Source organism: Taeniopygia guttata, chromosome 18, assembly GCF_048771995.1.
Source record: "Taeniopygia guttata chromosome 18, bTaeGut7.mat, whole genome shotgun sequence".
NCBI lineage: Eukaryota > Metazoa > Chordata > Aves > Passeriformes > Estrildidae > Taeniopygia > Taeniopygia guttata.
The window spans coordinates 9,585,478-9,611,530 of record NC_133043.1 but is presented as its reverse complement, the minus strand read 5'-3'; the positions used below and the strand labels follow the sequence as shown (position 1 = coordinate 9,611,530).

General features: G+C 46.8%; 1 protein-coding gene and 1 long non-coding RNA gene across 2 annotated transcripts; both read right to left on the bottom strand.

Annotated features, from left to right (window-relative positions):
• Positions 1–346: 346 nt before the first annotated feature.
• LOC140685254 (uncharacterized) lies at positions 347–13,545 on the bottom strand. The gene is made up of 2 exons (XR_012058576.1): positions 13,044–13,545; positions 347–4,371 (listed from the first exon to the last, which is right to left on the bottom strand). It is a non-coding gene; the product is annotated as an uncharacterized lncRNA (long non-coding RNA).
• Positions 13,546–19,781: 6,236 nt separating this feature from the next.
• Positions 19,782–24,348, bottom strand: WFIKKN2 (WAP, follistatin/kazal, immunoglobulin, kunitz and netrin domain containing 2). Its single transcript, XM_030287608.4, has 2 exons — positions 23,816–24,348; positions 19,782–21,655 (listed from the first exon to the last, which is right to left on the bottom strand). Exons 1-2 carry the CDS (start codon positions 24,014–24,016, stop codon positions 20,144–20,146), a joined length of 1,713 nt encoding a protein of 570 aa, XP_030143468.2. The 5' UTR covers positions 24,017–24,348; the 3' UTR covers positions 19,782–20,143.
• Positions 24,349–26,053: the final 1,705 nt, after the last annotated feature.

Genomic DNA, 26,053 nt, shown 5'->3' with positions numbered 1-26,053 from the left:
TTGTTTTTCATAACTGCAGCTCACTGGAGCCAAAATGGAATTATATTTTTTTTTCCTCCATAATTAAGGCTCTTAAGCTCTGTGAACATGGAGTTATGGGGTGATGGGATGTGTCTAGCAGGGACTCAGGTGATTCAGTAATGTTTCCTTTCCATGTCATCGGGATTATTGGAACTATTCTCTCGGGAGTTCCTAGACTAGCAAATCAGCACTCTGCCTCTGTATTAGGGATTAATAGCTCAGAAACGAAACTGAATAAAAGTGCTGATTTACAGCTTGCTAAATCCATTGTAAACTTGCATTTTATATGCTCTATTAAAAAGAGAAATGTAATACAACTACACTGTGACATTCTAAAGTATTTATTTTAGCAGATTTTACCAATTTTAACAGAGTAGATTCTCAAAATCAAATGGGAGTGGGAGGGGAAAGAATTCAGAGGCTGACAGAACAACTCAGTTTTTCCAGGTCTATTTTGAAGTTGAATCCTTTACTCTTTTCCATCTGCTCAGCAAATAGTGCTCCTTGCTAATGGACATTGTCAAGGGGAATAGAAACTGCATTAATGTGTAAATCTGACAAAGGTCAGCTTATGTTCCATGGCAGCTCCAGCCATACAGAGACCCAGCGCTAAGTGGGGAGTCCTTGGCTCTTGGCAGTGAGTTGTGAGCTACAGACAGAGCACAGCATTAAAATGAGCTGAACTTCGGTGTTCTGACACTGGAATTTGAGACCGAAGGTCAGTCTTTTCCTGTTGGATGCACTTGATGTGACAAAAGGTGCAACTCCCCCTCTTTGGTGGGGTGGAGCTGTGGTGGCAGCAGCCTGTGCTTTTCCCACCGGTGCAAATTCCCTGCTTTGGGTGAGGCTGGGCAGAGCTGGCTGGGCAGAGGTGGGAGGCTGACAGTAGTATCCATTTCCAGTGCCATGACAACCCGTTCGAAAGCAATAATGGAGCGGAGGGGTTTTTTCAGCCTTCATCTGTCGCTGTTTAACTGGCTCCCTTTTATTGAGTTTGCCATCTGGTTTATCTTTCCACTCACAGCACAGCTGCGGACAGCACTGGCCTTAAAAGCACATCATTTAGTACCTCATTTTAAGTGGATAATTTTGCTTTTAAGAGGAATTAGAAAGATGCTGGAGCAGTTGCTGGAAAACAGAGAATGCCAGCTCTGTGTATTATTCCTATTTGAATGCCTAGACTTTAAGATTTACTACTGTTTTACTATTTACAGCACAATACTAATACCTAAACTGCCCAAGAGGCTGAGCAACTCTGATAGTGGAGACTCTTTATGTGTTCTGTAATATTTCTATTCCTGTGATTTAAACTGAGATAATTTGTTTAAAGGTCAGTGAGCTTATCCTTTTCCCAGGCTGATTTGTTCTTTTCCACTGCAACCAGCTCTGTGTCTGAAGGGCCATGCAAGGAAAAACCTTTTGGAACACACATTTTGCAGCCCCTTTCAATATAAAGATTTGACAAGCAGGGTTTGGTTCTGGTGCTTTGAAAGGAGACAAGTAAAAAAGAGGACTTCCAGTTCTTTCAATGCAAGTGTGGAGATTTTTTGTTTTAATGGTTTTTAACCTTTAAGCATGAATGATTTTTTAATCTTGTTAGAGGAATGAGAGATGCCTGCTTTGTGTTCAGTCTGCTTCACCCAGTTATTTGTCTTCTGCTGAAGTTCGGTGCTGAATTTCTGGGAACAAACATTCACATTGCAACATTCTGTTCTCACCAAGTGCCAGGTGAATTGCTGGGGTCATTTGTGCACACCCAGAATTCAGCTGTCAGGTAAATGCACTTGCTTGGATAGAAAGGGCATAAAAACAGGGAAAAGGAAGCATTTCCTCAGGTGTGCAAATTCTTTTGTATTTTTTCATGTGAACATGTAGTTTGCTTCTTTAGAATTGCAGTGTGAGTTAAACCTTGGAAGGTGACTTTGATTTACAGTGAAGGAAAGGGCAGGAATATAAGTATGTGACCCCCTCAGTGCTGCTTAGTGCCTCCTATCGCTTCACCCCAAGCCCCCACCCACGCACAAGTTCAAGGTACTCTAGTCTGTAGGGCTCACTGAATTCAGCACAAGTCAGTAACTTTCCAAAACTGCAGTCCAGGATCCCTGAAGCTGCTCAGAGGCTCCAGCATGGTTGCAGAGAAAGTTCAGGGGACCGCTACAGTCTGTGCTGAGTTCATTCTGTGGGTAGGGAACAGACCTCTCTCTTGATCAGGAGTCTGGTGATGGCCACCAAAATTAAACTGCTCTGGCTATTTCTGCCGTGGGAAGCTGAATCGTGGGTGGAGTTGACAGAGTAGTGCTCCTTTGCTGTGTCCTGTTCCCCGGGGTCCTGGAGCTGAGTCCAGGGCCTGGCACTGCAGGTTGGTGAGTACAAGTCCTGCAGTTCTCAAATTGGGCTCAGGTAATTCACACACATTGAAGATGGGGCTCTGAGCCACCTGATTTCATTGAAGCTGGCTCTGCTCATTGCAGGAAGTTGGATAGGTGAGCTATCAAGGTCCCTTCCAACCCAAACCATTCTATGGTTCTATAAGCTACTGAAGGATCATCCTTCCTTGATGATGCAAAATTAGAAAGCTGCTGAACATTGCTTGTACAATCTCTTGGTGCACAGCCAGGACAGATGATCCCCCAGTGCTGCCCTCTCTGCTCCCACCGTATCCCAACCTGGTGGGAGCAAAAAGCCCAGCTACATTCTGAACTATCAAGTAACCAAACAACAAGTTGTTAAATCAGCTCTTTGGGCTGACATGGGATCAAAGCAGAGTTCATGTACTGATCTGATGCCCCAGACTGTTCTATTAACGTTTCAGGAATAAATACCTCAGAGTTTGTGTTGGTAGTTTAGGAGCAGATGAAGCAAACCGGTGGTTCAGCACTCTTTTTTATATCATCAGCAAGTTGATTTAAATTGAGTATACAGAGTTGGCTGCATTCCCCTCATGAGTTGCATAAAAAGTTTGCTAAATTGAAGTGCCAGAGCTGTAAAATCCTGCTGAAGAGACTGTTTCCAAAGATCAGTGAGAGGAACAGTTAAACTGTTATCGTGGCAGTGCTTGTGTGACTTTTGTCCTCTTGGCTTTATTTTAGTGACAGTAGTAAGGAGTTCTGCCTTACAGAAGGGAAAAACATTAAGACTCAGGAACATAAACCACATCCCTTTGGAACTATGAGTTCTCTACCTCACAGACAAAATACGATCAGCCTGCAGAACAAATGGCAGGTGTACAATATTTTAAAAAAACTTGGCATGCACTGCAGATATCCCTCAACCTCCATCCTTTATTCTGTCAGCTTTGGTTTGTTATAAACAACCTGTAGTATCAGTGGCTGCAGTTTTGGTGGAACTTGCTGTGATGTAAACATTTGGTGATTTAGCACTTCAGAGGCTTGGAATCAGAGCTCCTTTGCTCTGAATTTTGGGACACTCTTACACTTACACAATCTGTCAGCCATGGAGCTCATTGTGCTACATTCCCATGTCTCCTTGGCTTTAGGATTACCAAGAGCATAAAAGAAAAGACTCTGGGAATGTAGAGCTTTAATTATTGTTGCTTAGTGCCCCTGTGAGCGTCCCTCAGAATTTTTTATCAACCAGCTAATGCCTCTAAAAGCAGGTCTGGAAATCCACCTTCTTTCCTTGGCAGAACGTATCCATTCCCCGCTACACCCATAACCACGGCTTTTCTGCCTCCCACAGCATCCTCAGCAGGAGTGAGTTCTCCCTTTGTTCACCACCTCTTGCTGCTTGCTGTGCTGCTCCAGCCTTCCATGCTGCTCCTCTCTTCCCCCAGACTGGCCTGAGCTCTGAGCTGTGCAGTGTTGGAGCTGCTGTGCCCGGGGAGATGCCACATGCAAGGCTCCAGAGAGAGAGGTGCCCTCTCCCAGCACCTCCTGGCCTCAGGCTTGGCTTGGCTTCACTTCAAAGGCACAGTGTCAAAGCTTGGGAGTGTCAGAACACAGGGAAGGGTTGCAGGAGGTGCCCTCAGTCCCAGGGAATGGGGTGAATTTGCTGCTTGGGCAGCCTCAGTCATGCAACACTCCAGGAGTTTCCAGCTGGGCTGATGGAAAGCAGAGGTGACAGGTTAGGGAGAAGCAGGGTGTCACAGATGAGAGCTCAGGTACTCCACAGTCCAGAGCTGACTGGGCAAGCCATTGCCCTTTCCTGTGTTGTTTCTGAATCCGCTGGAATCCGCTGTGTCAGATTTTCCCTGGCTGTTTGCTGTAAGAAACTTCATCCAGTTCCTCTGTGCCACAGGAACAAGCTCTGAGGCTGACCTGCCGTTCCCTCCTTTTATTCCTTTAGTCACTGTGGTCTTGGAGCGCCTCCTTTGTTGCTCAATCTCTTAGCCTGGATTATTTTTGAAACAAGACATGCCTATAAAAATGAGGTACTGGGTTCTCATTCTCCATGGCATGTAGAGTCTGATTCATCCCCATCAGAGCAGAAGGCCTCTGGAGCACTGAAATCTCACATTATTGTGATTCTCTAAAAGAATCTCTGTGAATGTTTCTATATATACAAAAGTATATATTCCTCTGGTACAAATCATGTGAAAATTTCACAGCGGAAGTTGTTGCTGGTCAAAATCAGATTTGCAGACAGATTTTACAAACTAAAACAAATTCCCCTTTGATTTTCATTAGATCCTGATGCTACACATCCCCCATGCCAGCAGAGAGACAGGGCTGCTGGGCTCTGCCACAGCCATGCTAAGAAAGGTGAATTTTCTACAGACCGACTGGGCAAGAGTAGATTGGTGATTTTAAGCCCACATTTGAGCCTTTCACTCCCTGCTGGGTCTCAGATGTTGTAGGTAACTGCAATGTGTTTTTCAAGCCCAGGGCTTTGTGTTTTTCAGGGTTAACCAGGCACATACAACTTCTCTGCAACTGAGTGGAAGAGTGCAAAATTCCAATTACTGTTGAAAATATTAACACTTGGGGCAATTACCTACTTTGCAGGTATATGAATACTACATATTGAATCTCATGTTGTATTTATTAACTGCTTTGAGACATAGCTCATATTTTACTTGAGAAAATTGCTATTTTATTTTTGAGCAATGGTGTTTTGAGTAATGGATGTTCTGCTCTTTTGCCTTTAGACTGTTACAGTGCTGTCCTTAAAGATTCATTTCAGCATTGCTAAGCCAAATCACTTGAGAAATTGTGATTCAAAGAATCACAAGTCTTCCAAGAATATTTTAGAATTATCAGCTAATCATAAATAATAATCCACCTCACATCATATTAATTTATCTTATTGGTGTAAAAGTAAATAGATTTAAGAGTGTTCTTCTCTCCACAAGTCCACTAAGAACTTATAGATATGTGAAAATTTAGGTTCTTAGGAAATCACAGTTTCTCTGGAACTGTCACTGCACAGGAAACAGTACTGAAGGGACAGTGATGAGCTCAGAAGTGCTGGCAATTAACCACATCTACTTAATGGAATCAGATTTCCAAGTGATGCAGAAGGACTGAGACCTGCTGCCACCCTCCTGCCTGTGTGCTTTGCATGACAGATTTGACAGGCTGATGGTAACAACTGCAGGCAGCCACCTCAAATTAACTTGTAGAGACTGATACGCCCAGTAAAGAGATCAGCCACTCCATCTCCAGCCTCTCACTCCTGACCTGCAAGGAAGGTCTCCAGAACTGCTTCAAAAGACAATCCAAGTACTAAAACTCCTGACTCCAGGATAGAAAATCACATAGATATTGACTGCATATTACATTATGGTTTTTGCCACCACCAGACATTCCTAGGCAATAATTATTCCTATCTCTCTTACTCTCTCTTTGTGCCATAAATTACATCAGCAGCTGTCCTCTGGCTAGCATCCTCCCTTTCATCAACAGGAACTAATCACCCTTTCTCCCAAACTGCCTAATTTATTAATATAATGAAGCTGAACACAGAACAACTATTCTCAGTCTGTATTTAGCTCTAAGGTTATTGCTTCTATTTCAGATCTGCAGCAGCCTGACGTGCCTGCAATCACATGTAGTTTTTCTGAGTGTGCCCACTGACCTAATAAACAATGTCCCCTGTCCCTGCCCTTGCCTCACTTCCATCGTGCCCTCTCCTCGCTCTGACCCCTCTGCTGCCCCTCTGGGCTCGTTGCTGCTGGGCTGAGCTGCCGAGGAGGCACAGCCCCAGGGAGCTGCTGTGGGAGCTGCTCTGCTGGCCCAGCTCAAGGGGGAAGCACAGGCATCGTGTGCTGGAGCTGCTCTGTCTGCACCACCCTTCCCACTGTGTCCCAGTGCAGGGGCTGGGGGCAGGTGAGATGAGCTGCTGATGACAATGGAGAGCTGGGAGCAAGGCTGGCTGGAGGATTCTTTTGTCCCACAGCACTCATTTGGGGGTGATGAGCTTTTGGAGGTCAGTAAAGTTCTCTTTCATTTTTTTCTTGGTGTCTCTATGGTTTTAAGTATTCAGTGTTTAGAGTCTCTGACCTGCCCAAAGTGAGGTACCAGAAGATCTGATTAAATTCAGCACCTGGATCTCATTTGGTATATATCATCCTTTTCCCACTATTCTGCTGTACAACCTCTCTCCTACCTTGTTTAGTCCTTGAAATTTCTAGGTTTCCCCCTCCTAATTTTTCTCTGTCTTCCTTCAAGGTTGCCCTGAAAACTTACTTTTCCTTCCCAAACCAAGCTGTTCTCCCCTGCTGCTTGTCTGAGGTCTGTGCCTCACCATGTATAATTTGCAGTGTATTATCTGATGGAGACTGTAATCACTCTAGGGCAGGGCTGTGTCCTGCCCTGGACTCACAGTTGCCTGTTTTACTCTATGAGGCTGAATAAGAAGGACAGAAATAGAAGAGTACACAGACACTCCTAAATAAACTGTGTTGTGTGATCTATGTTCCAGAAACAAATGCAGGAACAATTGTTACCAGTAACGTGGTTCATGCCATACCACTGCGGCCTGGGAAGACGGAGATCCTTTAGGCAAAGAAACTTTCTTTACAAAACATTTGTGGAATGTATTTATCTAAAAATACAAGGGCTTATGTTGGAGAACAATGTTCCTCTGCTGATTTATAGTCAACTGTCAATGGCAACACAGGACTAAAACCTTTTAACCAGCCATGCTGTAGTAATGTCTTAACTTTATCCCTTTTCTTCTCTGCGACATCTGTTCCAAGGATGATTTCCTTGGCCACTGCTGCTGCTTTTGGAAGAGTCCCACTCACTTGGCTCTCCCATTGTGGGAGGACCAGAAAAGGGGGATGGATGAGGAGCAGGATGACCCTGCTCACGTAGGTAAAGGCTGGGGGTGAAACCTCAGGCATGCAGGACAGACATCTGCCTTTAGAAAACTGAAACTTCCACTGAAACGTCCCTCTGCACATGTGCTGGGGGTAATGTGTGCCTAATAATGCATTTTAAAATGCTTTTTGGCCAGAGATCTCCAGTGAGTTGGACTTTTTGCTGCCTGCACAAATGGGCTCTGCACATAAACATCTCCCTAGTGGAACTGGAGAGCGAGCACTGTGTGAGTGGAGATGGGGATCAGCTGTGAGCCCAACTTGGTGATGCCTCCCTCCAAAAGCCAGAATGGTTAGAGAGATAAGATTTTGACTTTGCTGCTTTTCCAGAGAGATCTGGGGCTGTCCAGCCCAACCCTGCTGCTGGGGCATGGCTGCAAGGTGGCGAGTGGCCACTGGGACAAAAGGCTCATTCTGGCTGTGGCCAGCCCCTCACGGTGCCCGGCTCCCAATTGCTTTTAGGAAAGAGCAGGGTTAGAGTGCCCAGTTTGAGCCCTCCTGTGGGGCACTGTCATTTTAGATATTTTGGTCATTTGTCATGTATAATAATATATCTGTATTATTTGCAAGCTATTAGTCATCTGCTAGCCAGAATGGGTTTTTTCCCCTCGAGGATGTTTAGGATCACATAACTCTTACAGGCAGAGGGGAAAACATCTGAAGATGTTGGGATTAGTCATATCACTGCTGCAGTTTTCTTCATCCAAAACCTTTTCTTTCATTCCCTGTTAGAGCTCCTGAACTTGAGGGCTGTATCTGATCTCCAGCCTTTCCCAGAATGACATTTATCCAGGCAGGCTGGAAGACAAAGAGGAGCCCAGGCTGTACAACCTCTATCCAGTTATTTCTTTCCTATTTGTTTTCTTTGTTTTTGTAGGTTTGTTTTGTTTTGTTTTGTTTTTTGGGTGGTTTTTTTGTTTGTTTTTTTTTTTTTTTTTTTTTTTTTTTTAATAACCACTTGATAAATCATGCCATGGAGAGCTGGGAATGGGACCATATGACCTGCTCTCCTATTTCTGCCTTCCAGCAGCAGTTCTGGTTTCTCTGGGCTCCCATTCCCCTTCAGAACGAGGTGTAACCCCATTTCTGTGATTTGGAGAGGAACTCTAAAGTTTCCTTCTTGCCTGAGAGCTCTGGCTGACCCCAGGCTATGACACCACTGTTGTAAAGCACCTCCTAATGACCCACAGGCTTTTATCCTCAGAAAATCCCCCTGTGGCATTGCTTCCACTGCTGAGGACAGCCCTGGACTTTGGCACCAGGTTGGCCTTTTTCTCCTATGAAATACATGATGCCTCCCACAGCGGGGGAAAGGGAAAGTATGATTTCCATCCTTTACACATCCTGTGCTTGGTCAGGATGTGCTTAAGCCGAGGACATTTTGGGGTGTTTTCAAGAGAGCTGATGTTGAGCAGGACTGAACAGCAGTGACTGTCACAGTAGACAGAGGTGCCAATCCTTTCTCCGGGGGATCACTTGGGCAGTGCCCACAGTGAGGATGTTCATGGGTCTTGTCCAACGTTCAGTGGCATCCCAGAGAAGCCAAGTGAGACAAAATGAAGGGAAATTGAAAATTGGTCCCTGTTACTTGCAACTCTTTGAGGTCCTTTCAGAAAGAGACTCCAAAGGACCATGAAACCCCAGTGGATTGAGCCTGGTGGTCCCTCTGTGGTGCTGTAGGGCTGGGGTGAGGGGTTTGTGTTACTCTTGGCTGCTTTAAGTGATGTTTGCACTCACAGAGATCAGGTGCTGGGCTGTGCACCTTGTCCTTGTGAACTGGAAGAACCTGAAGGGCTGGTGACAACGGGGAGTTGCAGCCAGCTCCTGTCAGGATCCACTGGGGATTGTCCTTCCCTCAGCCCTCCCAGAAATGAAGCAACATTTACTGGGAGGTGCCGAGGCACGGCTGGGGCCGGGATGCACTAAAAATAAAAGTGCCAACCTGGCTGTCCCTGGCACCTCTCTGCAGCCACCCTGGCAAAAGGCAGTGTACCTGGCTGTCCCTGGCACCTCTCTGCAGCCACCCTGGCAAAAGGCAGTGTACACTGCCTTTTGCCAGGGTGGCTGCAGAAAGGTGCCAGGGACAGCCAGGGCAGGTGCCAGAGCAGAGAGGGGCACTGCTCCCTTCCTCTGGGCTGGGTCGGGTTTTTTTCTAAAGCAATTATTTCAAATTCTAACATCTTTCCACATTAAAATCGCAGCTTTGCCCCTGTCGTGTGGCGGCAGCACGTTTCAGGAGGTCGGGGAAGGGACCGCAGGCAGGAAAACAGGGAAAGGAAGAAACGGGAAAAGCCGAGGAAGGAGAAATGCCCGCAGCTCCTCCCTGCCCGGCAGGGCTCTTCTCCTCCGCTGCGTGTTCTTCCGAGCCCGAAAAGCGAGTACAGACATGAGGAAGGAGGTGGCACAGGGGACAGGACAAGGTGACACGGCGGGTGCCACGTCAGCTCCGCTCCTGCTGCCACCAAAGGCGGCCACAGAGCCACGGACAGCGGCGGGGCAGCTGCTGAGACACAGGACCGCCTCCTCCTTCCTCCTCCTCCTCTTCCTCCTCATCTTCCTCCTGTTCCTCCTCCTTCCTCCTCCTCCTCCTGTTCCTCCTCTTCTTCCTCCTCCTCCTCCTCCTGTTCCTCCTCCTCCTGTTCCTCCTCTTCTTCCTCCTGTTCCTCCTTCTTCCTCCACCTCCTCCTCCTTCTCCTCCTCTTCTTCTTCTTCCTCCTCCTCTTCTTCCTCCTCCTCCTCCTCTTCTTCCTCCTCCTCCTCCTCCTCCTCCTGTTCCTCCTTCTTCCTCCTCCTCCCACTCCTGTTCCTCCTCCTCCTGTTCCTCCTCTTCTTCCTCCTGTTTTTCCTTCTTCCTCCTCCTCCTCCTCCTGTTCCTCCTTCCTCCTCCTCCTCCTCCTGTTCCTCCTCTTCTTCCTCCTCCTCCTCCTCCTGTTCCTCCTCTTCTTCCTTCTCTTCTTCCTCCTCCTCCTCCTTTACTTCCTCCTCCTCCTCCTGGCACAAGCTCTGTCTGCCCAGGGCTCCGGGCTCCTGTCGCTCCCCAGCTGAATGAGCAGCACCCCCCCAGTACCCCCAAACCAAACCAACCCCTGCTTTCTTCCCCTGCCTCACTGACTGGGCTTTTTTTGTCAGCAGCGTTTTATTTCTGGCTCTGGCCCTCCCCCATGTGCAGCTCCAGCAGGGAGGGATGAAATTATTGTGTTTCAAGGCACTGCTGCTCCAGAGTATAAAGTTACTCAGCATTTACAAGTCCAGGTCTTTAGAGATATTTTTATTCTGTGCCTGTTTTGCTGTGCCTGAGAGTGACGTGTTGTGGATGTTCCAGCTAACAGTGCCTGAGTGTAAATAATGCTTTACTCTTATTTACAAATCAAGATGTTTTGTTGGTTTCTTTTTTTTTTTTCTTAGTTGTGTTTACAAAAATGTATTCACATTCTGATTTTCTTTATGCAGAAATGAAAGTACCTGAACTCCAGGGCAGGGCGGGTTTGGTGAGCAGAAGGGGCAGGAGCCTGGCTGCACTGTGTTATATAAACAGTGTGCTTGTTTTGAAAGCAGACCTAGAGGAGTTTGAAATGCATTTATTTAGGCCAGGAACCCATCTGGGCCTACCAGTAACGGATTCACAGAGCAATTGTGTCTTTGCTCAGCTCACAGGCCGGCAGATTTTACATTTGTTACATGATTTGCACCAGTCAATACAGAACAGGGACACAGGTGCTCACATCTGGAACATACGAGCCACGAGGGCAGGGACTGAGCAGTGATCTTGCTAGCACCTGGCACAGTCTGGATTTCAGGGTAAAAATACATCTTTTTATTTGTTTATTTTTAATGAGCTGTTAGATTTCTGAGCGCAGAGTGGCAGTGCCCATTTCATTGCAGGGTCCTGCAGGATGCAGCTCCACCACAGAGCAAAGCTGGGAGCTGCTTCCCCCACCTGGCTGGCCAAGAAGGAAAACTCCAAATTCCATGTGACCCTAGCACAGGACAAGGATCACAACACTGGATCAAGGATCTGCCCCCGCTCACAGCACTGCCAAGGACATGGCAATGCATTTTAATTCTGGCTGTGGAAGTAGGGAAAAAAAAGCTTTATCCACAAAGAAAAAACCTAGTTCTTTATATGGGAAATATGAAATGGAAGCAAACCCCAAGGCTGTATGTAGAAACAGCAATGCATTTTAATTCTGGCAATGGAAGTAGGGAAAAAAAGCTTTATCCACAAAGAAAAAAACTGGTTCTTTATATGGAAATACGAAATGGAAGCAAACCCCAAGGCTATATGTGGAAACACCTTTCTGAGCACTTCAGGTTGCCCATGGCCCTTGTTTCTGGTTACCTCTCCATCTCTCACAGAGGCTCCAGAAACCCCCCATCTTTCCAGAGTCTGATTTAAAGCCCTGTGCTCACCCAGCAAAACCCAGGGCCTGACTTGGCAATGCTCTCCCTTGAGTAGACTGATGAGAAAAGTGGAGGCCAGGCATTTCAGTTGTATGACCTTGTAATGCCCAGAGGCTCAAGCCTGTTACAAAAATCCTGCTGGTCCAGGCAATTGCTAAAAAAAGGGGGAAAAAATCCCCCAACCAACCAAACCTGTCGTCTGTCCAGATTGCTAACTAAATCACCTGTAAGCTGCAATAATTATGCAAAAGATGCTCTCAGGAGTGTATTTTACTGTGAAAGTAGTTATAAATAATAATAAAGAAATGCATCTGTGTGTACTTCACAAAGCAAGTAAAACATTTCTTCCTGTTCAAGCCCGTGCTCTGTGCATAATTGGTGAACCAGAGGAGCAGCTCCATCTATCTTACACGGTGTTTGTTACAAATCATTTGCTCATGTGTTTATCTTCCTGTTCAGGGTGGGAGCAGCAAATCCTTCTCCAGTTTCTATCTGCTGAAAAGCTTTTATAGGTAAACGTGAAAAATTTGTTTAATAAGTAGAAGGTGTAGGGGTGCATCTTGGGGATGAATGTGCTCCTGGAGCGTGTGGTGGAGGGGCTGTGCCAGCCTTTATGAGGCAGCTGCTGGAGGATTTCTGGCTGGCACACAGCGCTCAGCCACAAGGGCTAATAATTTTGTAGGAAAACAAAAGCTAAACCAAAAAGACCATCTCCAAAATCGGCTTCCCTGCCAGGAGTCCTGCAGTGAGCAGACAAACAGCCACGTGTCAGAGCATCCCAGCTTGGAGAAAACTCCCTGAGAGCTCTCAGGAATCCCTAGGTGGCAACACTGCTCCTCCAGACCCTCCTGGAGCCGTGTCCTGGATGAGAGCTCCAGCCCCGGCTGGAGAGAGACCTTCAACTTTCATTCACAAAGAAAACTGAGGAAAAGACTATCTGCTTATTGCTGCTGGTTGCAAAGAAAACAGATAAAGAGATTTGGGAGTGAGTCCTGCTGATACCACCTGTTAGATAATAGATCTGAGAAGGCCATTAACTTTTTCCTTTTAATCTGTGTTTATTTTCTGCTGTCTCTCTGTGCTCACTGAGTGCTCCATCACCAAAATCTAAACCTCACAATAAAAGTAGCAATTCCATTATGTCAGAGATCAGATACTTTCACCCACCTCTTGATGGGGTGACCTTTGGAGCTGGTTACCACAGTATAAATTGAGAATTGCAAATATTATAACCAAAACCACAATTTTAATTTCATCACGGGTTAATTATCTGAGTCGTCCACATCTGTTAGTGACAATAAATTACAGCAGAAATGGAGAATTTAGTTGTAATACTCACTTTTTGGATGATCTGCTTGTTGAGTATTATCCACTGAAGAGATTCATGAATAATTTCGAATAACTGGACCAATATCTTTAGAAACTGTGCAATTTGCAAACAGGGAGAGAGAAAGTCTCAAATAAATTGTACATTGTGGCTTTTCCCTGTAGCTCTGGGAATGGATTTAATTGCCTTATCACACTCCCTACCAGATCTTTTTTCCCCTGATAAAGGGAGTATCTCTCCTGTTTTACTAACAGGATAATGATGAAATCAGTGAAGCTAGACCAGCTGCCCAGCTTGGCAGGGTGGTGTTGCTTCCCACTTCGAGAAATTAATAATTTGATTAATGGCTAATACAAATTCTGCATTCGGGTGTCTGTGAAACTGTTAAATGAAGCAGGGCGGGATCAGCCCAGCCTCAGCGGGAGGATGCTTCTCTTCCAGACGCAGATGAAGTGACCGCCGATGTCACCGCCGATGTCACCGCCGATGTCGCGACACCACGCGCCATCTCGTGTCGGGCGCCGGGAGCGGCCGGAGCCGCTGTCCCCGTTTCCAGACACCTGACGTCATGTCAGTGCTGAGAGATAAGGGCATTTTATATTTTATTTTATTTTATTTTATTTTATTTTATTTTATTTTATTTTATTTTATTTTATTTTATTTTATTTTATTTTATTTTACTTTATTTTATTTTTATTTTACTTTATTTTATTTTATTTTTATTTTTATTTTTATTTTACTTTATTTTATTTTATTTTTTATTTATTTTACTTTATTTGTATTTTTATTTGTATTTTTAGTTTTAGTTTTAGTTTTATTTTATTGTTACTTTTATTTTTAATTTATTTTATTTTATATATTTCATCTTATTTTATTTGTATTTTCCCTCTCCAATATTGCCAAAATAGGAAACGGAGATCCTGTGAGGAAGACCTAGCGTCACCCTGGGGCCATGATGAGTGCAGTGATGGTGTAGCACTGTTGGGGGCTGGTGTTGGCTGTGGCTCTGTCATTAAATTTTGGGCAGTGTTGGATGGAGAACCGGCCCTGCCTGTACAGGGAGGGTGGAGAGGCCCTGGCACACCTGCCCAGGTGGGTGCTCCTTCCCTGGAAACATTCAGGGTCATGTTGGATGGGGCTTGGAGCAACCTGGGCTGGTGAAAGGTGTCCCCTGCACATGAGAAGGTCTTTAAAGGTCCCTTCCAACCCCGGCCCTGTGATATTGTGCAGTTCTGGGATTTGGTGAGTCCTGCTGGGGCTGCTGACACCCCCACAGCTCTCCTGGAATATCCTGGGTGCATCCTGCTCTCTGTTCAGGGATGGAGGGATTTGGTCAGCTGGGAGTTTTAGCCTCTCTTACAGTTTCTACCAGACTTGCTGAGTTTTCATACCCAGCCCTTGGGAACCATCCTCTAAAATTAGCCCCATGTTTGCTACCTTCGTGCTCTGGTCCTGCCATGCACTGAAGCAAAGGTTATCTGCTCTGTTAATGGTTAAGCAATGTTTTATGTAAGTACTTTTACCCTTGGGTGAAAACCATCTGATCCTGGAGATTTATTACTACTGTTTTCCTGTTTATTTCAAGCAGTAGATGAAGCAGTGACGTGTTACAGTCCCCCCTTGGCAGAGCAAAGGAGAAAGAGAAGGCACAAAGCCCTTTATGGTAGTTCTTTTTATGCCAGGTAATCCAGACCAACTGTCACCTTGTAAAACCAGTTTAAGGTGAAAAAAATGCTCCCCCTCTCTCCTCTGGAGGAATCTTTCCCTCTTTCTCTTGTGTCCAGCCTTCTCCTTCCCTCCTGCATATCTGGGACACATGAGAGGGGTTAGTATTTGCCAGGTGGGACAAACCCAGTGGCCCTTTCCATCCTATGATCACCAGTCTCCTGTCCCAGGGGACAGTACCAGGGGTCTGGGGAGGCTTATCCCCACCCCAAAGTTCCTTATAATTCTGAAATGTGGGCATTCAACTCTCACTGCCTTTGTCAGCTGGTCCCTGGCACATGCAGCTCTGTGTCCACAATAAGCCAGAGGTTTGGAGGAGACCCCCAACATCTTTGGGCTGGGCTAGCACCAGGGACAGCTGGGTGGGAAGAAAGGTGGGGATGGGCACAGAGAAAAATACCAGTTAGAGCGTTTCCTCACTGAAACCTGACCCACCTATCAGCCCCTGGAAGACATTCCATTTGCTTTCTAAACTCTGAGGTCTAAAAGTCATATCATTTGCCTAGCCATAAATAGCTGAGAATTGAACAGCCTGTGCTGCTTTCTGGCTAGTAGATACATTGCCTAGTGCTGCAGCCTTATCTTCAAGCCCCACTGCTGTTTGCATTGGAGATCAGGACCTTAACCTGACTTTTTCTTTCCAAGATTTAAAGTGCTGGCAGAACATTTATTCAGTTGTGCAACCTCCATTCAGTGGTTCTCAGGTCTTGGGCATGGGGCTAATTTTTTGCCCTTTGACAGCTGCTGTAAATCAATACAGCAGCCGGAGGTCAGTTGTAGTCAATCAGTAACCAGTCCTGGCAGAGGGGAAAACACTAAATACTAGGTATTAAAACAGGCTCTAAACTGGATGTTCTTGCTCAGGCTGGCATTTTCACAGTTGTGCCTTTAAAATCTGGCTCCATCCAGCCTCATTGGAGGTACCAGCCTGCCCGTGATCTTTTCCTGATAATTATCTACAATGAGAATTTCCCAGCACATGCACGTGCACGAATTACAGCCAACTGGGGCACAAGGTGCTTCAGGTGGAGGAAGTGGGTCCTGCGGTGCAAGGTGCTCGTTTGGTGCCAGCTGAATTAATCCTCCTTTTGCAGGAAATCATTGGGTATTAGCTGGAGCCATGTATGACCTTCATCACAATCAGGAACAGAGACCCATGGCCAGGAGGGAATTCTTGCAGGGGTCCCTAATTTCTTTTAGAACAAGTGGAAACTGATCTCTTAAATACCTTTGCTGTCTGAATAATATTCCAGTGGCGTCATCACTGCTGTTTGCACCTCGTTCTGGAATTGTTGCCCAATAAATCTTCTGCCTGACCTCATCTGGAGCCCCTGCAATGAGAACATGCTTAATTGCCTCCTTCCTTTGAGCTCAGCAGCTCTGGGCGTTGTGTGATGCAGTATCTGTCCCTGAGTAATCACCCAGCCAGCTCTCCGTGCGTGCAGCTCCTCACGCTGTGTGACACCTGTGTGACACCAGGGCTGGGTGGCACCAGCCCCACGTGCAATCTTGTGTGCAGCAGCAGTCACACTGCATTGCTTTGCTGCTGCTGCTGCTCTTTGTCCCCTTTAACAGGGTGGGACACAACCACCCATGACTCCTGTTGGGATCCAGCTGCTGGATGGTGCCCGTCCAGCTGCAGGGTTTGCAGATTCGGGGGCTGCACTTCTCATCCTCACTCCAGGTTGGGAGAGAGGGAAATGGGCACCTCACACTGGTTCAGGGCTGCCAAGTGTCCATCAGATCCATTCCTGAGCCCTGAGGAACTTCTGCAGGTCTCAGCCCCATCTTCTGCAGGTCTCAGACCCAGGTTCTGCAGGTCTCAGCCCCATCTTCTGCAGGTCTCAGACCCAGGTTCTGCAGGTCTCAGCCCCATCTTCTGCAGGTCTCAGACCCAGCCAATGGGTCTGTTCCCAGCTTCTTGGTTGGACTCAATGATTTTAGGAGGTATTTTCCAACCTTAATGATTCTATGATTCCGTGTTGCTTCCTGAGCCAGTGTCTGTGGGGAGTGCTGTTTCCCTCCTGTCTTCATGTGGAGGAAAGCTTTGCCATCAGGTCATTGCCACAGCCATATGGCTCTGGAGGTGGCATCGATGCCCCAGATCTTCCTTGGAGCCTCACACAGGCACTGATGCTCCTTCTGAGCTCACAGCCACACAGGCAAAGGACTCAAGGAGGCTTTTCCCTTTCTCTCTCCTCTCATACATTTTATATAAACTAAATACTGGCATTTCTTTCCAGCTTTCTGACAGCCTGAGAGAAAGACCCCACAGAACAAGATGGAACCTGAGCTCATGAGCAACACCAAAGGATTTCCTGGTGGGGAGCCACATGCCCGTGCCCATTAGTCCTGAAAGGTGGAGCAGCAGCCTGGCACTGGCCCCATGCAGGAGTGTCCCGGCTGCTGGACTGGTCAGGCTTGAATTTTAGCTCCTCGAGTGTTTAATAAGAGGCTGGACTAAAATACTAGCTTTGAATGGAGAGCTGAATTCTTCAAGGTCAGAAGGTGGAGAGGCTTGGGGTTGGGGTCAGTCCCATGCCACAGGGAGGTGTGGTGCTCCCAGCACTGACAGGAACTATTTTTTTCCTGATGAGCAGGTGAGGGAGGCTTGTGGCACTGCTCCTTCTGCCTCAGGGTACCTGTGATGGTTCTGTGCAGTGGGGCACAGCCAGGGGCACCCCAAGGGGCTCACAGGACCACGTCACCAGGTTTGGGCAGGAGCTACATGAGAGCGGCTGTGCTGTGTTAGGGAGTTGAGCTGGTCTGTTCAGTGTCCATCTCACCCCACCACATTGGAAAACTGACCCAGAGTGTCCCACAGGATCCCCTGGGCAGGAAAACCCTCGCACACCAGGCCAGTGTGCCCCAAGGGGGCTGGCAGACACCTCACACCTTGCACAGCCCCGGTCCCAGTGCCTCAGAGAACTTGCATGCTGCATGTTCTAGGTGCCTTTCCCAGGGGGAAAGCCAATAAAGCACTTTAGAGCCAAGGCTTCAGCAATGCACTGTGCTGGCTAGAGCAGCAATGAATCCTCTGCTTTCTGCTCCCAGCTATGTTTGCATCCCAGCTCTTCTGAACAACCAGCTCCATGTCTCCCAAGTCATTCCAACACTCCCGAGTCACTTCAACACTCCCACACTTACAAAATCCCCTAACTTTAGGGAAAAGAGGACCCATACAAACCCTGTCTTTATGAAACCTTCATCCTCCAAAACCTTTGTGTCAGTATGGCAAGGACATGCCACTTCCTACAGGTTGCTCAAAAAATGGTAGATGAGCCATGGGTCAGTGGTGGCCGCCACAGCCAGGGATGATCTGGTGGACATGCTGGCTTCTTCAGAGGGCAGCAGGGCTAGCATCTCCCATCTGCAGAAAATGGTCTCCACAAGAACATACACAAACATTATGGGCCTTTAATTGGAGGTTTTTTCCACATTCACTTAGGAAAGGTACAACAAAAAACCCAGCAGATACTTTCTTGGTCAGTAAAGCCTGGTCCAGACTCCCCTCTCTCCCTCCCATGCAGCTTCTTATAAAATTACCCAAATAACTGGAGATTTAGATCCATTACTGTTGCAGGAACATTTCAGAAACAAACCAAACCCAAACCACTGGGAGAGGAGCCCAGTTCTCCATCCTGCAGTGGTCTCTACCCATGGCCCTGCTCTGGTGCACAGCGTGGAATTAGGGGAAGCAGAGCTAGGCTCACATCCAATCCTGTTTCTCTTGCTGTGAGTTTTCCTCCCTGCAACAACCAAACACTCAACATGCACAGGCTTTGGGGCGTGCAGATGTCCAATATCTGCCTGTTAAATCTCCTTCCCCAGCCCTTGCCATAGCTAGCCCCACACAGACTGCAGCATGTGAACCCACTGTCAGCCTTGGCCACCCTGCAGCGAGCTCGTTAGATGGCACCATGGGGCAGCACTGCCTGCACCTTCCTGCCTCTCTTCCTCCCTTCCTTCTTCTCACCCAGACATGTCTTGACACTTCTACAGCTCTGAACTGGCCCTTTGTGTAGGGCAGCAAGCTCTAAGCCCTGCCACAGCCACTTGGCTGAGCCCACAGAACAAGGAGCAGGGACAAGGCTCACTGTGCCACGCTCGCCCCTCTTCCCTGCAATCACAGTCCTCAGCAAGGCAGGATGTTTCCATGATCAGCCTTTTCTTTATTTAAGGATTTTGTCTAGGCAAATGTTATATTTTTTGGACACACAAATGTTAAAATGACTGATCCTATGCATACTCACCTGCTCCCACCCACAGCCCGTGCTGGCTGTCTTAGGGAATTCATTCATACACAGTGGCCTGGTGGAAAGAGTATTCTGAGGTTTGAAAGACTCTGAAAAGGCTCTAAAAGGGTGACACTGATAAAAGCCTTTAAGTTGTCTACTTTGTCTGCTTGTGTTTGTGCAGTTCAGATTCAGGGTCTTTGTGTCCGCCTAATGCAGTTTGCAGACTGTGTATTGCTCTTTCCTAGGCTGAATTTTGTTCTGACTCTTCTTACTTTGCTCTCTCATCTATAAAAGCAGGATTTCTACTGAAAAGAAGCCATAAATCACTATGTATGCTCAGGTATAAAGGCTTTTCAAAAGCAAGACAGCTGGCAGCACACTGCTGACCTGGCTTGGAATTTTGTGATAGACAATATATTGATTGAAACTTAATTAGGGAATGAGGGTGTTTGCTGACCTTGTTCTGGTGACAGAAATGTCATTTCAGGGTGACACTGGCCTTGAGCTTTTACAATGACCTGTTGTCCTGGGCATAGGATCAAGGGAGTTTGTTCTTCAGTAAGGATTGCAAGATAGGTAGTAGCTGTCATTTAAAAATGAGGTTTTTAAAAGGAAAAAAAAAGGAAAATTGCAATTAAAAGAAGCAAACTCATGCATAGGTTGGTTAAATGTGCACAATTGTAAATAGAGACAATAATTTATAGGCTTTTCTCTTGAAATATTAGTGCTGCTGTAAGAAGCCAAGCGTGTGACTTACAACAACGAATCAGACTGAAACTGAGACAGATTAAATTGGCATTATATATTTCTTAGCTGTGTAGCCAAACAAACGCTATGAATTCTGTCATTTATGATGGAAGCTAGATAAAAGTTTTATAATTGCTGAAGTGAGTCACCTAGTTAAATGGCACTCCTATGTGGAGAAATTGATTTCAATGCAAGATTAATGGCCTTTTGCTGCTGGTTTACATGCCTGCCAAAGACCAAACTATTTTGTTGCTAAGCATCATTAATGGATTAAAATAGGGGTTCCGCATAGTTCCTACAGTGTATCTTCAAACAGTGTGTTTAGTTTGGCACTAGCACTAGCCTAGCACTTGTTAGCCCTACTACCACACGGATCAGGGCAGCTCACGCCTGTGAGAGAGGTTAATGCAATCCCAGGAACTCTTTCAAAAGCTCACAGGTTTTCTTGTGGATGACTTCACGGAGCTTGCGCACACGCCGGATGCTGGAGGTGCCCACAAAGCTGTCTGGCTGTAGGATGGCCATGCCATTGTGGACATCCCCCATGATGATCAGCTGGCCATCCACTGTGGTCATGTTGGGACATGGGCAGCTCCAGTCCATGTTCAAAAGCGTGATTTCTAGTGGTTCCTTCCCCAGGAATTTTAATCCCATTTTTTCATCCTTGAGAATCTCCTCCACCGTCACCAGGGCGTGTCCCGAGTCTTGGTCTTCGGTCAGCTCCGTGATGCGGCCCAGGATGACAAAGTCGCTTTTGCAGAAGCTGGTCACCAGCTTCTGGCGGGGTTTGCAGGCCTTGCAGTGCGTGTTCTTTGGGAAGGGGCACATCTCCTCGCAGGCCTCCCGGCTCTCAAAGTTATTCTCATTGCCTCCACACCCGCCGTAGATAAAGGACTGGCACTCCTTTGTCAAGCTGTTGTAGGCCCACCTGGGCTCGTAGGCCTTGCAGTGGCCTTGGAGGGCAGGCAGGTTGCAGATGTTGATGGGGCCGTTCATGCACGTTAGCATGCAACTCTCATAGGTCTCAAAGTGGTTGAGGTTGCTGTTGCAGTTCCCATAGATGAAAGTAAAGCAGTTGTTTTTCTTGGCATCGTAGTACCACCTGGTCTGCTCTTCCCCACAGTCTTCACTGTCCGGCTGCTTCAGGCACTCGTCGGTTGGGAAATGGGTTTTGTTCTGGGAAGTTTCCTTGGATGTGGGCTCTCCTCTGATGACTGACAAAGGGAAATCTGCCCGGAGGAGGCCACCACTGTTCTGGGCAGTGCAGGTGTAGATTCCCGCATCCTGCAGCTGCGTGTTGTAGATGACCAGCTGGGCGATGTTGGTGACCACCACGTTCCCTCTGACGTGGTTTGGCTTCATGATGACTTTGTCCTTCCCATCGACCTGCTTCTCCCACGTGATTTCTGGCTTGGGTCTCCCTGAGACGTCGCAGAGGAAGCTGACGGTCTCTCCCACGTAGACGGACTGGCGGACAGGGTTGTTCACCAGTGCAGGCGGCAGGATATCGACGACTGTTGTCTCGGAGTAGGCGGTGGTAGGGCGAGCTGTTGTTTCTGGGGGGATAGGGCTGGTGTTTGGCCAGGTGAGATGGTACCTACAGGTGACCACGTTCAGTGTAATGCCTTTGATGCAGGCCTCCGCATCCATGTAGCACTTGTTGTAGTAGGTGAGCCCGTCCGAGGCGCAGGTGAAGCTCGGCTCCTTCTCACACCTGTCCTTGCACTTGCAGACAGGCTGCCCGTCCCAGATGTCGCACTCTGAGCCTTGCTGGATGCACATGAAGCGGTCACAGGTTGCCTCTTTGGGCATCCCCACGGGCCCCTTCTTCCCCTTGATGTCCATGTACCGAGCAGCCACACAGCTCTTGGTTCCACAGACATTGGGGCAGCACTTCTCAAAGGTCTCGCACTCCTGTGGGGAAGGAAAATAACCTGATCATTACTGGGAACACAGTAAAGGCCTTTGTGGAGACTCAGCAAGCAGAGAGCCCAGAAACTCAGCTCTGCCACAGATACCCATGGGCTGAAACCCAGTGCCACAGCTGTCAGTGAGTAGAAACATCTCCTCAGCATTTGGCAGGGGGTTCTGAAGTGCTGAAGGAGAAAACTCTTGAAAAGGAAAATGGATTTCTGTTTCTTAAACACAAACCTCCTCATAAGTCTTTACCCCAGAGTCACATGGATTGCTTGACTATGAACCAACCACCCCCCTTCCATGCTCCCTGAAATGCCTGAGGACAAGCCCTGGGAAACAAGAGCAGATGGAAAGTCTTATCATATGGCTGTAGGCAGTAATCCTTCTTATTTTCCACAGAAGTATGTAAAGTATTATTTGAATTCCCTGAGACTAACAGCCAGCTCTTGGAGGTGAAACTGCCAAGGATTTGTAATTTGTTCATATTGTAGAGGAAATAATAGAATATCTCAAAAGTAAGGTAATACATGCTCCAAAAATAATTTTTCTACGGTATTTAGAAAAACAAACCCCAAACAGCTCATTATGGCTTCTCTGTCTTATTTTAGTCTTATTTTCAAATGCAGCATCGCTCTTCTAGTGATTTATTACACCCTGCCTTGGCTACAGTCAGCTCTAAATTGTGGTTAATTTTAGCAGAATTTTCATCTTCTGTGCAGAAAAGGTATTTGATACATGTGATCAGGGTTGCTGGGTGGTTATAGATTACTTCAAGGGATGAGGAAAACTGCTACTATGTGCCCAACAGGGTACACTTCCACTGTGTGTTAAACCTCTACAAGCCCCCTAAAATCCATTAGCTTTCTCCATAAGTGAGAACAAAATGGTTTTTAAGCTACCAAGCTAAAAAGCTTCTCCTGAGTCCAGTATCCTTTCCTTACTAGGAAAAAGATGACCTAATATCAAAACTCTTTCCCCATTTCCAGCTGCACACTACCAGGTTTCAAAAGCAAAGCTAGAAGCCAGGATTGTGGAGGTTTTCAGCTGGGGTTAAGGAGTGTGGCTTGGCAGAGTCCTTGGTTGCCTGCAGTACACTCACTCCATCCAAAGTCCCAGGACTCTGTGCTGCCACTAGGCAAAATGAATATTTGTAACCAGTGGCTTCTGGCTTTCAAGTTTTGACCAGTAAATTATTAAAACATCATTGTCTGCTACTGCTGCTGCTGCTGGGGTTTTAGTCTTAGTTTGAAAGTGTTTTAGTGTTCATTGCTGCACCTGGTAGTTGGAACAGCGGCAGCTTATTTGGGAATGGCAAAAGTAAAAAGAGCACCTTCATTCCTAACACATGGGATCCATCTGAGTAAATGTCTTTGTTTACTTATGGACAGAATTTTTGACAGTTTTTCCACCTTTTAAACATCACAGAAACAACCTGGCTACAGAGCACAAACCCTTTTTTTTCAGCACAGTAAATGCTGTCAGCCAGGTTTGGGCTGCAGAAGCTTTGTCAATGGGACATGATGTAAGAGGTAAGACAAGCAGGTATTTTCAGATGCCAGCTTGAGCTGGCAGTGCTGACAGGTTGAAAAATGAATTTTAGGGTGGTAAGCTAAACACATTTTGAGCTGGGAGTATCCCACAGAACATCTGCCTGGTCATTTTAGCCATGCCCTGTTCTGCACCCCAAGCAAGCTCTGTGCTTCAAATGCAGCAAAGGCTGATGATTTACAGTTAAATTAAACTATTTCATACAGGATTCCTCCCAGGAATATAAAACATTGATGATGGCCACCAACAACAAAGAGCATAATGACGCTGTTAAAATACTACAGATTGGCCCCAGGGCATGCTGAGTTCTGGAGTATCAAATTCAGACATTTCTTTTGACATGAAAACACAGAAAAGGATCAAAGAGAGTGAGCGCTATGCCCATACTAGCAAAAGTGACAGCTGGCACACAGCTCCCCTCTTAACTGATAACTCATCAGACCTTTTCTATGTTATATAGGTCACGGGTCAATTCGATACATGCCCTGTCTGCACTGGGTCCTGCCCAGTGCCAGCACCCTTGCAGCTGGGGCAGAAGGCTCCCACCAAACAGCCCGACAGCCCCAGCAGCGCCCGTGACGCAGGGACACAAAAATGTGCATCACTCACCAGGTCAGCGTCGCATTCCCTCTTGCAAGTGCTCTGCGCGTCGACCCACAGGTTGGGGTTCATGTCATTGGGGCATATCCCAGCGTGGGAGTACCGGATTGGAGGTAGGGCTCTCCCCGTCAGAGACACCTCCAGAAGCAAGAGGACACTGCTCTTCCCTAGCAACATCCACATCCACCGAGTGAGCAGCACCAACAACATCTCAGAGTTTCTCCAGGGCAGTGGCAGTGTCCAAGCTGGAAGTAGTTCTTGTTTGCTTGGGGTTGCTTTTTTTTTTTTTTTTTTTTTTTGTAAGCCTTAAGTTTTTGAGGAACCCAGATGCACCTGACTTTGGTAAAAACTTCAGCAAGCTCCTCTGCTGCCTCTGTCGATAGTGCAGTTTGGTCTGGACCTCATTGGATTAAAGGTCCTAGGAAGTCACCCCCTTATTTTAAGAGAAACGCTACTTGTGCGAGCAGAGTTAGCTCTATTTATACCCTGCCTCTGTTAACAAGTCAGAAAAAGTAAACTTGATTTCTTTGACAGGCACACGCTTCCTATGTCCTGGTGGCAGTCAGACAGATTTGTTGCAAGAAAAAAAAGCTGGAAAGAGTTCAAAAGGCTGGAACTGGCATGGTGGGACCCCTGCATGTTTCTGAATGCAGGGAGGCCTTCTTAACCCCTTTAGACCTAAAGTACTTCCCTATGATAAGAATGGCATTTTCTTCTGAAAGGGGACTTGTCTGAGTAACAGGACCGCAGTCAGGGGATTTCCCCACGGCAAGGGGCTACACAATCACTTGCTAAAAGAAACAAATAATAGGATTGAAGCAATTAAAGCCAGAATATAATATTTTAACAAAGGAAGTAGGAAACAAACAACTTATTTAAACTTAGGATCAACAAAGCAGAATGTCTTCATAATTTCTCCCGGGACTCCTCCAGGCTTTTTCTTCTCTTTGGTTGGGAGATTTCCATGATGCTAAGTTTAATGCTGCCTTCCAGTCCCACCAGGAAGATGTTAAAAGTGTCCCTGAATTCCTCCACATTTCCTGACAGCCAGATCCCATTGTACAGTGCATTGCTGACCCCTTTAACAGCAACAACAAAAAATAGTAGAAGTTCAACTCTATGGAAACCTGCATAAAGGAATGTACAGCATTTTTGCATTGAGGGGTGGGAGGGAAACTCAGTCAAGCTGAGTTCCTCATTCCCTGATTATTACAGCAAGGAGCTGATCCTGCTCGTGCTGAACACGTGCCAAAATCCAGAGATAAGTGGCAGAAGTCCGAGTTGCTCAGCACCTTCCAGGATTAGGGCCTCTGGGCTGAGTTTTGGGCTAGCTTGGGTGGATCCTGCGTGTTGCTAAGAGCCTCCTGGGAGATTCAGGTAAGTTTGCATCCCATGTGGAGGTTCTGCGGGGCTGGACCAGCAGCACTGTGCCTGGGAAGGAGGAAAGGTTGTGGATCCACCCCGTGCCCAGTGCTGAGAGCTGCAAAACCAGGCAGAATCAGCCCTTACTTTTTTCCATTGGGTTTATAAATCCAGGATTGTTTTTCATGGCTGAGTTTGGACCTAAATCTCCCCTGAGAAATGATGGCTGCCAACCAGTACAACTAGAAGTGAACTGGGTCACCATGGGGCTCCTGCTCCTCCCCTGGGCCAGGCAGCAGAGCACAGTGACCTGCTGGTGTTTCCCTGGATCACCTCGGGGAGAAAGGGAGGGCAACCTGGAGCTGACCTGCCCCGGGCTGTGGCATTTCTGTAGCAGCCCAGGCTTACAAAAGAGGCTGTTGTAGCTCTGATTTGTGTGCCTGCATTAACCATATGCACAGTACTTGAATTTCATGGGACGTGCAGAGCGAAGTTGTCCAAATTAGGTATTTATAAGGAGCGAAGTCAACTGCCAGGCAGCAGTTTGCAGTTGATTTATTCACTCTGAAACTTTAGAAACCTGCATGACACTTGTACAAAGTGCTGCTGTGTGCTAAATGTTTTATTCAGTACTTGTTTACAAACTCAGCACCCTGTGATGCCTAAAAAAGCCAACCAAAAATGACACATTCCCAAGAGGTACTTAAAATTCTTGCAGCTCTATTAACAACAAAATCACATGTATTAGGTTCTGTTGACTAAACAAAGACACTTTATACTGTAAAACTGACTACAGATAAGCTTTGAAACCAGCTGTATATGGGTCTTGAGAGTAGCCATGAATGTGATTTTTTCCCTGCCAGCTTTAATCTTTTATGGCCATTT

What these genes read in the sequence shown, in the direction of transcription:
- WFIKKN2 (XM_030287608.4), bottom strand. Translation starts at nt 24,016, where the DNA reads ATGTTGTTGGTGCTGCTCACTCGGTGGATGTGGATGTTGCTAGGGAAG. An exon ending in GGGAATGCGACGCTGACCTG is followed by an intron (nt 21,656 to 23,815) that starts GTGAGTGATGCA and finishes CCTTCCCCACAG; the next exon opens with GAGTGCGAGACCTTTGAGAA.